The 11,405-nt window shown below is 52.2% G+C and overlaps 1 protein-coding gene across 3 annotated transcripts in view; it reads left to right on the top strand.

The window, feature by feature from the left end:
• TEX11 (testis expressed 11) overlaps positions 1-11,405 on the top strand; it is a 57,487-nt gene that overhangs the window by 30,216 nt on the left and 15,866 nt on the right. For all 3 annotated transcript variants that reach the window (XM_068163608.1, XM_068163606.1, XM_068163607.1), the window contains exons 16-22: positions 311-413; positions 1,466-1,590; positions 4,391-4,476; positions 5,619-5,672; positions 7,078-7,118; positions 8,659-8,745; positions 10,882-10,952. In XM_068163608.1, coding sequence (XP_068019709.1) covers positions 311-413; positions 1,466-1,590; positions 4,391-4,476; positions 5,619-5,672; positions 7,078-7,118; positions 8,659-8,745; positions 10,882-10,952 — 567 coding nt within the window. The remainder of the gene's footprint in view (positions 1-310; positions 414-1,465; positions 1,591-4,390; positions 4,477-5,618; positions 5,673-7,077; positions 7,119-8,658; positions 8,746-10,881; positions 10,953-11,405) is intronic.

Below are 11,405 nucleotides of genomic sequence, written 5' to 3'. Positions count from 1 at the left end.
GCCAGAGTGACTGAAGGGAGTTTCATTTTGCAGCATTCTCAGCCATTCTCCTGCTTTCTGCTTTCCTGGCTCAGATCATGAGGGTTTGGCTTTCTCTTCAGGCTGGTCATTGTCAGCCTTTGGTGCCATCCTCTCCTCTGTTCACTTGACCTTTCTTTCCAGGGATGATGCTGCCAGACCAAACTTGTTGAGCAATTGTATAAATCAGTGCAACCTTTTGTGTCTCTTTGTAGCTCTCCTCTGCTGTGAATTGTGTTGCTGGTTTCCAGATGTCATTGTACTGATCTCCTTTAATCTCTTCCCTGAGCAGGCTAGAGAGGCAGTTAAAGAAGCAGAGAGGTGTGATCCAGACAGCATCTTCACTAAATTCAGTGTCTACAAGATTGCAGTGATGGAGAAAGACACTGATAAAGGTAGGAGTTTGGGGATAAAGAAAAAGAACCAACCCAGGAGTGCCAAATCTCTCAGAGGATGCCAAGCAGAGCTGGGCTGCATGTCTGGAGAAGGACCCAGCAGAGGGCAGCTGGGGTCTGGGGAGGCAATGAAGCTGTCAGGCTGCAGGCTGCAGCTGTCAGTGCTGTGTTTTCCACACCCTACATAGGATGTGGAGCTCGTTGCCACATCTGGTACTGCTTGAATGCACCTCTGGCTAGCAAGCCTTGAATCTTCTGAGGAGCAGCAGCTGCAGTGGCAGCCCCAGGTGCAGGTGATTGTGGATTTACTGTTTCTAATATCCTTTGGGATGCATTTACAACATGAGCAATGATCCTGAGCTGAAGAAACCTCCACAGACCCATTCTGAATTGCTCTGGACATGCAGAGCTTGAGGTGACCAGGGAAGACCTGAGTCCCTGAGGTGACTTACAGATGGCACAGCACTGAAGATCCTTCTTTCTGATGAGCTCTGCCATTTCAGGTCTTGATGAGAATCTTAGCTCAAGTAATGAGAATCCTCTCTATACTCACTGAGAATATGAAGCAGCATGCAGAGCTTGTTTGCCAGTGGGGTTTGTGCCAATTACTTGTCCTCTGTGCATCTTCTGAATGGCAGCAGCATTTGCTCACATGCACAGGGTGGGAACCAGGCAGCATGGTGTGGACACGAAAGCAGCAGCACCCTTAGCAGAAGCCAGGATGTGGGAGCTTGGAATCACATCCAGATGCTGTGTTAGAGGAAGGCTTCTGTCTTTGGTGGCAAACAGAGTGAAATGAGGGATGCCAGATGCAGTGACATTTGCATGGCACCCTTGTCTCCTTACATTAGGAGCTTGGAAGGCCTTTGGCACCTCTCTGGGAAGAAATGGGTAACTGTGGAGAGGCCCTGGGCTGGTCAGGTGTTTGTGGCTTGCTTTATCATGTTAAAAACCCAGAGCCTTTCAGGAATCATTTCCAAAGCCTCATTCAAACAGTAGAACTTTCCAGCTGCTGCTATTAAGAAAGTCACTTTGCTCTCTGTGTGTTTCAGCTGTGGAAGCAGTGATTGAAATGGGGAAGCTGGTGGAAAAGCCATCCCAATGTGAGGACAAGCTGAGAGTGGATGAAAATCCAGGCACTAACCTCCTGAGTTTGGCTGCTCAGATTGCTTTGGAGGTAGCTCAGATAACCTTGGACTCATTTGCTTTACTGATGTAACCTCTGTCACCTGCCCTGCTTTTCATATCTGTACCTACTTCATCTGTTGCTATTTCATACTCTGGGACCCAGGTCTCATGGAAGTGTGCTGTGGAATTCACAGATTGCATTGGCTTGGAAGGGAGCCTCCAAGGGCATCTTGTCCAACCCCCTCCAGGCAGCAGGGACAGCTCCAGCTAGAGCAGGCTGCACAGGGTCACAGCCAGGCTGAGCTTGGATGGCTCCAGGGATGGAGCCTCAAGCACCTCCCTGGGCAGCCTGTGCCAGTGTCTCACCACCCTCCCTGTGCAGAGCTTCCTCCTGATGGCCAACCTACCTCTGCCCTGCTCCACTTTCAAACCCTTGTCCCTTGTCCTATCCCCACAGCCCCTTCTGAACAGTCCCTTCCCAGCTGCCTGCAGCTCCCCTGCAGGTATTGAACTGCAGCTCTGAGGTCTGCCTGGAGCCTTCTCTTCTGCAGGCTGCACAGCCCCAACTCTCCCAGCCTGTGCCCACAGCAGAGGTTCTCCAGCCCTCTCAGCATCTTTGTGTCCCTCCTCTGGACCTGCTTCAGGAGGTCCATGTCCCTCTTGTGTTGGGGGCTCCATATCTGGGCACAGCCCTGCAGGTGAGGTCTCAGCAGAGCCAATTGCAGAGATTGATTTCACATGAAAAGAAACTGGGTTTAAAATATTTCTTCAGGAGAAATGATTCTGAGTTACAGAGGTTGGTACCAGGGAAGGAGTTCTCAGTGAAATGTGATGTCTTTTTCTGCCTCTGGGAGTTGATCTTTGGTGTGGCAGGGGGAAACTCTGTAACCCTAAAGATCAGCCAGTTCCAAGCTCCTGCCATGGGCTGGGACATCTCCTCTGAGGCCAGGGGTGCTCAGCATGGTTGGAGTCGTGCTTCCTAGAGAAGAGAAGAGGAGAGCTGCAAATGCCTTGACAGCTAAGTGAAACCTGGGTAGATTCTGTGCTTTTCATGCAGCTGGGAACAATCTTCAAGCCTCTGAAAGCTCCCAGGAGCTATCAAATCACTGGCACTACCTGCCAGTGTCTGATCTTTACCCTGACACAGGAGACTGATGCAGGTAAGAGTGCAGTCAGTTGATCAGAAAGGTCTCCAACCCAACCCATTCCATTATGAAAGACTGAAAAATCCCTTGTGCCTCCTGGGAGCAGCTTGGCTGGTGGCTTGGCTGATGGCTGAAGTAGCTGATGAGGAGAGGCTGCCTGTCCTCTTTGCAGTCTCTATCAGTGTCCTGGATGAAGGGATTGAGGCCCCCTCAGTGAGTCTGCAGATGGCTGTGTCCATCTGCTAGAGGGTAGGGAGGGTTTACAAGGAGACCTGGGCAGGTGAGCCCCATGGGGCAGGGCTCATTCCAAGGGGACCTGGGCAGGTGAGCCCCATGGGGCAGGGCTCATTCCAAGGGGACCTGGGCAGGTGAGCCCCATGGGGCAGGGCTCATTCCAAGGGGACCTGGGCAGGTGAGCCCCATGGGGCAGGGCTCATTGTGTGAAGCTCAACAAGGCCAAGGGCCAGGGCCTGCAGCTGGGTCACAACTCCATGGGGAGCTCCAGACCTGGGGATGTGTAGTTGGAGAGCTGCAGCTTGGAGAGGGACCTGGGGGTGTTGGTTGGCAGTCACTGACCATGAGCCAGCAGTGCCCAGGTAGCCAAGAAAGCCAATGCATCCTGGCCTGGGTTGAAAGCAGGGTGGGCAGCAGGGCCAGGAGGTGACCATCCCCCTGTGCTCAGCACTGGAGAGGCCACAGCTCGAGTGCTGTGCTCAGCTCTGGGCCCTCACTGCAGGAAGCACATTGAGGGGCTGGAGCCTGTCCAGAGAAGGGCAAAGAGGGTCTGGGGCCCCTGGGCTAGAGGAGAGGCTGAGGGAGCTGGGGGTGTTCAGGCTGGAGAAGAGGAGGCTGAGGAAGACCTCATTGCTCTCTCCAGCTCCCTGAAGGGGGCAGCCTCTGCTCCTTGATGGCAAGGGACAGGAGCAGAGTTCCAAGCTGCAGCAGCAGGCTCAGGCTGGGAGCAGGAAATATTTCAGCACTGGAAGGGATCTCAGCCATTGGAAGAGGCTGCCCAGGGCAGTGCTGGAGTCACCACCCCTGGGGGTGTTCCACAGCTGTGGGCCTGGTGCTTAGGGACAGGGTTTGGTGCTGAGCTTGCAGTGCTGGGTTGAGGGTTGGACTGGGTGAGCTTGGAGGTCTCTTTCAACCAGACCTACCCTAGGATTCTGTTCTTCAGGAGGCCTTTCATAGCTTTGTTTGTAGCACTGCTTACAGTAAAGGCCTTGCCAGCCTGTACTGGTCCTGCTCCTGCCATAGGCTCTTTGTGCATGGAAGCCTTTCATAGGCTCTCAGAGTCACAGAAGGGCTCAGGCTGGAAGGGACCTCAGAGATCATCTTCTCCAACTGCCTGCCATGGGCAGGGACACCTCTCAACTACACTCAGCTGCTCAAGGCCTCAGCCAACCTGGCCTTGAACATCTCCAGGGAGGAGGCATCCCCAACCTCCCTGGGCAGTTCCACTGTCTCACCACCCCCCTCCTGAAGAGCTTCTTCCTGATCTGCAGTCTAATCATCACCCAGTGCCATCAATATCTCTCCTGATGGTTTCCTCATGGCTCAGGTGGTTCTGGACAGGGTCCTTTGTCCTTGGTACTGCTTGTAGACTGCTCAGACTTTTGGAATGTGCTGTTGCTCTGGGCCTTGTTTTGTGGTGGTAGCTGAGGGAGTGCAGTTTATACAGAACATGCTTTAATTCCTTTTCAGAACCAACAACAAGTTGTGGCTATCAAAGCTCTGGAGCATTTGGCTGAACACCTACAAGACTGCCAGCAGTTATTTGCAGCTTTAAAGTAAGAATTCAGTGGTGCAGCTTTAAAGTAAGAATTCAGGGGTGCAGGGAGCTGTGGCAGTGCTGGGGTGCAGGGAGCTGTGGCAGTGCTGGGGTGTAGGGAGCTGTGGCAGTGCTGGGGTGCAGGGAGCTGTGGCACTGCTGGGGTGTAGGGAGCTGTGGCAGTGCTGGGGTGCAGGGAGCTGTGGCAGTGCTGGGGTGCAGGGAGGTGTGGCAGTGCTGGGGTGCAGGGAGCTGTGCCACTGCTGGGGTGCAGGGAGCTGTGGCAGTGCTGGGGTGTAGGGAGCTTGCAGCATCCTGCCCAGGAGAGCTGTATCCCCCCAGTACAGAGGAGCACTGTGGACAGCTACAGCAGCCTAGCAAGCAGGCTGGTTGAAACCAGAGCAAGGCCCTGAGCATCTCTCACACACACCATGGGACAACCTGGGGGTGAAAAGCAACTTCTTCCCCAAAAGAGTTATCTAGGCCTGGCCCAGGGCAGTGGTGGAGTCCCCACCCCTGGAGGGCCTTCAGAGCCATGGAGATGTGGTTCTGAGGGCCATGATTTAGTGGTGACCTGGCAGTGCTGGGTGAAGGGTTGGACTGGATGATCTTCAAGGTCTCCTTCAACCACACCAGTTCCATGATGCCATGAAGACAGTAGATGAAAGATTAGTTGGCAGTCCTTGGTGCTGCAGCTGTACCTCAAGCCTGAGCTCCTAACACCTGCAGATGTTGCAGGTCTCTGCCAGGCACACATTACCAGTTGCTCTGAACAGGACCTGAGCAGCTGATCAGCAGCAGTCCCAATGGGATTGCAGCCATCTGCTTGGTGACAATCCCAGCTGCTTTGGGTCCTCTGATGAGGTGGTGTCTTCATAGTGAGATACTCCATCATGAGCATAATAAGAATAGTGGGGGACAGATGTGTTGATTCCAAAATGGGCTTCAGGCCTGTGTCAGAATGGATTTATTTACTTGCTGTGGTAGGAGTTCACAAAGTGAGGCAACAGGGTGGGAAGCAGCATCAGCATCTTATCCTCAGTTCAATACTCTGACAGCACAGAGCAGAGGAGTGGACTCCTTTCTGGAACAGTAGGTCAAAGGACACTGTTGGAATGAGACAATTCTTGTTTCTTCACTGCCTGTTTTCCTCCCATGTAGGTGTTTGGTCAGGCTTGTCTTGTCACAGCTCACAGCAGAGGATGAAGAGAAAAGGTGAACCCATGTGGAAATCTTCTGGGGGCTGTCTCGTGCCCAGAGTCTGAGACATTCTTCCTGAGCTTTGCTTTCTAGCAAAGGAATCAAGAAATCAGTTTTTGTGCTAGTAAAAATTCCAGCCTGATGGCTTTGCAGCTTGGCCTCATGGCACAGATTCACAGACTGGGTTGGGTTGGAAGGGACCTCAAAGCTCCTGCAGCTCCAACCCCCTGCCATGGGCAGGGACACCTCCCACCAGCACAGGTTGCTCAAGGCCTCATCCAACCTGACCCTGAACACCTCCAGGGAGAGGACACTCACAGCCTCCCTGGGCAACCTGTTCCAGTGCCTCCCCACGCTCACTCTCAGGAATTTCTTCCTCATCTCCAGTCTCAATCTGCCCTCCTCAAGCTTCAGTCCATTCCCTCTCATCCTATCACTACAAGCCCCTTTAAAAAGTCCCTTCCTGGCCTTCTTGTAGGCCCCTTTCAGGCACTGGATCAGATAGGAACTATCTAGGAACATCCCATAGGAACAGCTCTCCTCCTTGTGTAGCCTTTCCTTTCAGTTATTTGCTCTTTGCCTTCCTCTTTTATTAGGGTGGAAGACTTAGATATTTTTAATGAGGGAGTTGAGCTGAGCAGCCTCTAATTTGCCACTAGGATGTGGTATCCTCACAAGTTCTGAGTGAGAACTTCAGAGTGGCACCTCCCTTGCTGCAGAGTGGCCACTTGGCACATGGTGTGGTGGCTTAGATGTGGAACTGTACTGCTGGGTTTTGACTGTCAAGAAAGCAGCACAGTGTGAGTGGGGTTTGAAGGTGAAGCTGCAGCCCAGCAGCTAGGAAGATCTCCTGTTGCACTTCTACAACCACCTGCACTGCTGCAGATCAATACAAACTTTGCAGCCTCTCAATATGGAGAAGAGAAGGCTCCAGGGAAGCTTTAGAGCAGCCTTCCAGTACCTGAAGGGGCTCCAGGAGAGCTGGGGAGGGACTTGTGACAAGGGCTGGGAGTGCCAGGATGAGATTAGGAGATTAGGAAGAAATTGTTGAGAGTGAGGGTGGGGAGACCTGGAACAGGTTGCCCAGGGAGGCTGTGGGTGTCCCCTCCCTGGAGGTGTTCAGGGCCAGGCTGGATGAGGCCTTGAGCAACCTGTGCTGGGGGGAGGTGTCCCTGCCCATGGCAGGGGATTGGACCCAGATGAGCTTTGAGGTCCCTTCCAACCCAACCCATTCTGTGAATCTATGAATAGTCCTCCTGCATCTTTAAATGCTCAAGTTTCTCATGCCTGAGATGTTTGTCAGGGGAAGAATGATTGCAGCCATGATTACAGGGGTGTTGTGTTCCAGCCTCAGTGATGTGTTCTGTTGCAAGAAAGGAGATCAAACATCTTCTAAAATTCCCTTTGTCCTCCCCTGTAGAAAGGAAGAAATGAGCTCCATGCTGACTTACTTGACCTTGGGTATGTTTCTGCTTTATTTATCTGTAGTCCACCCACCTCTGTACATTTTATAGTATGGTAAATCACAGAAGGGGTTGGGATGGAAGGGATCTTAAAGCACATCCAGTTCCAGCCCCCTGCCATGGGCAGGGACACTTCCCACCAGCCCAGCTTGCTCAGGGCCTCATCCAATGTACCAACCAATTGTTTGGATTCCCTGCTTCAGTCCAGGTTCTAAACCTTCCCCTGAAACCAGTGAAGATTGAAGCTGGAGATTCAGCAGTGTTGTGAAGCTGGAGCTCAGTGCCAGCAGCTTTTGCTGTGGGACTTTGCAGGCTGGTGTTGGAAAAACTGGTTCCAGTAAAGCCTCTGCTTGAGAGCTTCTCTCTGAGTGAGGGGCAGCTGCATCTAGGCAGTGTCCTTTTGGTCCTTCCTAAGGCTGAACATGCAAACAGCAGGCATTTGGGTACCAGCCACAGCCAGGCTGGCCTCAAGTGACAGTCCCCTGCTCTAACTGCATTGGCAGGATCAGAGTCATAGAATCATAGAAGGGCCTAGGCTGGAGTAGACCTCAGACATCATCTAACCCAACCCCCTGCCATGGACAGGGACACCTCTCACCCAGCCCAGGTTACTCAAGGCTCCATCCAACCTGGCCTTGAACATCTCCAGGGAGGGGGCAGCCACAGCCTCTCTGGAGAGTCCATTCCAGTGTCTTGCCCCCAGTCTTGTAGTGAAAGATCCAAGTTTCATGGCAGCTGAGCTGCTCTAAAAGGAGCAAGGTTGAGTTTTTAAAATGTTGGCATCACTGAAGTGCCAGTGGTGGTCCTTGCCATCCTACCCATTTAAAATGGAGCATTTGAAAGCAGAAGTGAGTGCTGTCTGTCTTTAGTTAGTTATTGCCATGGAAGGCCTAGAAAACTGCAAGGAGTGACAGCAAGTTGCTGAGAGGCAGGAGAGGCTGGGCCACACTGGTCCCCACTTCTAAACTGTGCTGCCCTTAGAAGCTGAACTGAGCTGTTTGCACTGCAGGAGCTACAGGAGCTGTGCAGGGCACTTCCCCCAGCAGAAGAAAGACTTCTTCTCACTAAAGCTTTTTAGACCCTCTCCTCCTGTCTTGCACAGGAAGGTTAATGAGATTGCAGAGCTTTTGCTGTGGTAGGCACCCCTGCTGCAGCTGGGGGGAAAGAATGAAGACTGGAATTCAGTTCCTGGAAGTGTCCTTGAGGAAAGGTCTCCAGCCTGCCATGGAATCCAAACCCTCTCACCTTTGCTGAAGTTCTGCAGAACTCCTGCCTTAGGCATTTGGTGTCAGGAGGCTCTGAGGAGGCAGCACTTGTTGGCAGCCTTATTGTAGCTCAAGTGCTGTCTGAGGCTCCTTCTGTTGGTTTTCCTCAGCCTTCAGGAGCACATGAAATGCCACTTGTGAGGATCACTCTTCAGCTGGCATTACACAGCAGCTGTGGAAATGTCTGCTTCGTGCTGTAGTTACCAGGCTGGGAAATGGGTTTGTTCTGCTCAGGAGCTGTTGTTTATGTCCTGAACTCCACTTTTCCTGCAGCTCACAAGAGACTTGCTGCATCTTTCACAGAAGAGAAGTTCACAGGGGACATGAGGATCCTGGAAGCTCACTGGTTTAGAAAAGTTGGTAGGTTGCACTTTCAAAATCTGAGCTGACTCCCCTCCAGCTCCACTTAGCCACAGTGTCAGGAAGAAAGCAGTGCTTAAAGGTGAGGTAGATTTGTAACACTTGGAAGCTTGGCAGTTGCTGCTGTAACTGGTGCTGAAGACCTGCTGCTGTGTTTTGTGTCCTCTGCAATGAGCTGGTGCAGCTCAGGGTTTGAGGCAGTTATCAAGACAAATAGTCACACAAGGTCTGTTTGCTGGGAGAATAGGATAGGGTAGGATAGGATAGGATAGGATAGGATAGGATAGGATAGGATAGGATAGGATAGGATAGGATAGGATAGGATAGGATAGGATAGGATAGGATAGAATAGACCAAGTTGGAAGAGACCTTCAAGATCACCAAGTTCAACCTATAATCCAACACCACCTAATCAACTAAACCATGGCACCAAGCACCCTGTCAAGTCTCCTCCTGAACACCTCCAGAGAGCTGATACAGAACCACAGGATCACAGAATATTAGGGGTTGGAAGAGACCTCCAGAGATCACCCAGCCCAACTCCCCCCCTGCCAGAGCAGGGTCACCCAGGGCAGGTCACACAGGAACACATCCAGGTAGGTTTTGAAGATCTCTAGAGAAGGTCTCCACAACCTCTCTCCTCAGGCTGAGGTGGAACCTCCTGTGTTCCAGTTTGTACCTGTTGTCCCTTGTCCTGTCACTGGGCACCACTGGAAAGAGCCTGGCTCCTTCTTCTTGACACTCAGATAGTTATAGCCATTGATCAGATCCCCTCTCAGCCTTCTCCTCTCCAGACTAAGCAGCCCCAGGGCTCTCAGCCTTGCTTCCATTCCCCAGTCATCCTTTCAATGATCCATGATTGCCTTCAGTGCAGAATTGTTGGATGTGTCCATGACACAACCCTTGAGAGCTGACCATTTTCTCTTCCCTTTCCCACTCCCCTGTGGCAGTCAGATTTAAGATCAAGCAAATAGACTCATTGTTTTAGTGAGCTGGTTAATATTCAAGCACTGCCTCCCCTAAGCTGAGCATCAGTGCCTCCCCATGTGTGAGAAATCAAGTAGGGGAGGCAAGAGACCTGCCTGGATGAGTAAGGAGCTTCTGGAAATACCTTCAATGGAGGAAGGAAATCCATACTGTGTGGAAAAAGGGACTGAGCACTGGGGAGGAGTGTCAGAACTTTGCCAGAGTATGTGGGGATGCAGTGAGGAAGGTTGAGGCTCTTTGGGAGTGAAATCTGCCAAGGGATGCAAAAGACAACAAGAGAGGCTTTCAAGTCCAGCAGCAGGGAAAGCAGCCCAGGGGAAGTGTGGGCCTGCTGCTGAAGGAGGTGGCTGTGTGCTCTGGAGACAGAGGAGACTCCTGAATGCTTTCTTTTTGCCTCTAAGGCTGACCCTCAGCCCCTGGAGGGGAGAGAGGAAGTCTAGAGAAGGAAAACTCCCTTATTTGAGGAGGACTGGGTGAGAGATCATCTGGACAAGTCCATGGGCCCCAGTAGGATGCACCCATGAGTGCTGAGGGAGCTGGCTGAGGGGGGTTGGAACTCCATGATCTTTAAGGTCCCTTCCAGCCCAAGCCATTCCATCATCTCTGATGTGTTAGCAGAGCTGTGTGTTTATTTGCCATGCACTTGAGCCAGCTGGGGGGAAAGGGAGAATGGATCAGAATGCTGTGGGGGTTTTCACAGACTCACAGATTGCATTGGGTTGGAAGGGAGCCTCAGAGGGCAGCTTGTCCAACCCCCCTGCAGGCAGCAGGGACACCTCCAGCTAGAGCAGGCTGCCCAGGGCCACAGCCAGGCTGATCCTGTTTAATTTGTCCTGGTAAGAGGGTTAGGGTTTGCTAACAGAAGAAAATATTTCTTCCAGTTCCTGCTCTGAAGGGTGAGGAGCTGTGGCTGAGCTGTGGCTGGGGGGAAGCTTGGGCAGGAGGAAATTCAGACCAAATGTTCAGGTGTGGATCAGCTCTTTAACAAATGCCTGCTAGCAGCATTCCTGGCTCTTGTTCCCTGAGCTGCTGGTGATGTTGGATTAAGGAACTGAAGTGTCAGTATGGGCTGCCCCTTCCCACAGCTTTGATGGACACACTCAGGATGCTGAAGGGTTTTATTCTAGTCTCATTTTTTGTCTCTCTTAGCTTGGAACTTGGCTGTGCAGTCCAAGGGATGCCCTGAACACATGAGGGACTTTTTTCTGCTGTCCTTCAAGGTATGTACCTTGGGAACTGGATCTCTGAACCTTGTCATCACTTTAGTTCCTTAAGAAGCTACAGCCATGATTCCAGGTAGCTTCTTGGAGGCAGGCTTGTGTGCCCTGGGGAGGGAGCACTGTTAGCAGGGGACTGAGTTGTAACACCAAGTGTGAGCAGTGGTGTCAGACTTTGCACTCTGTGCCTTTAAGATCATAGAGTCACAGAATGGTCTGGGTTGGAAGGGACCTCCAGAGGGCATCCAGTCCAACCCCCTGCACTCAGCAGGGACATCCTCCACTAGATCAGGTTGCCCAGAGCCCTCTCCAGCCTTGAATATCTCCAGGGATGGAGCCTCAACCACTTCCCTGGGCAACCTGCTGCAGTGTTCCAGCAGCCTCCTGGGGCAGAACTTGTTCCTCACATCCAATCTCAATCTGCTCTGCTCTCATTTCAAACCACTGCCCCTGGGA

Source organism: Melanerpes formicivorus, unplaced genomic scaffold (assembly GCF_026170545.1).
Source record: "Melanerpes formicivorus ecotype bairdi unplaced genomic scaffold, bMelFor1.0.p_v2 SCAF_73, whole genome shotgun sequence".
Classification (NCBI taxonomy): Eukaryota; Metazoa; Chordata; class Aves; order Piciformes; family Picidae; genus Melanerpes; species Melanerpes formicivorus.
Note: the sequence above shows the minus strand (reverse complement) of the source record. Positions and strands in the feature narration are given on the sequence as shown.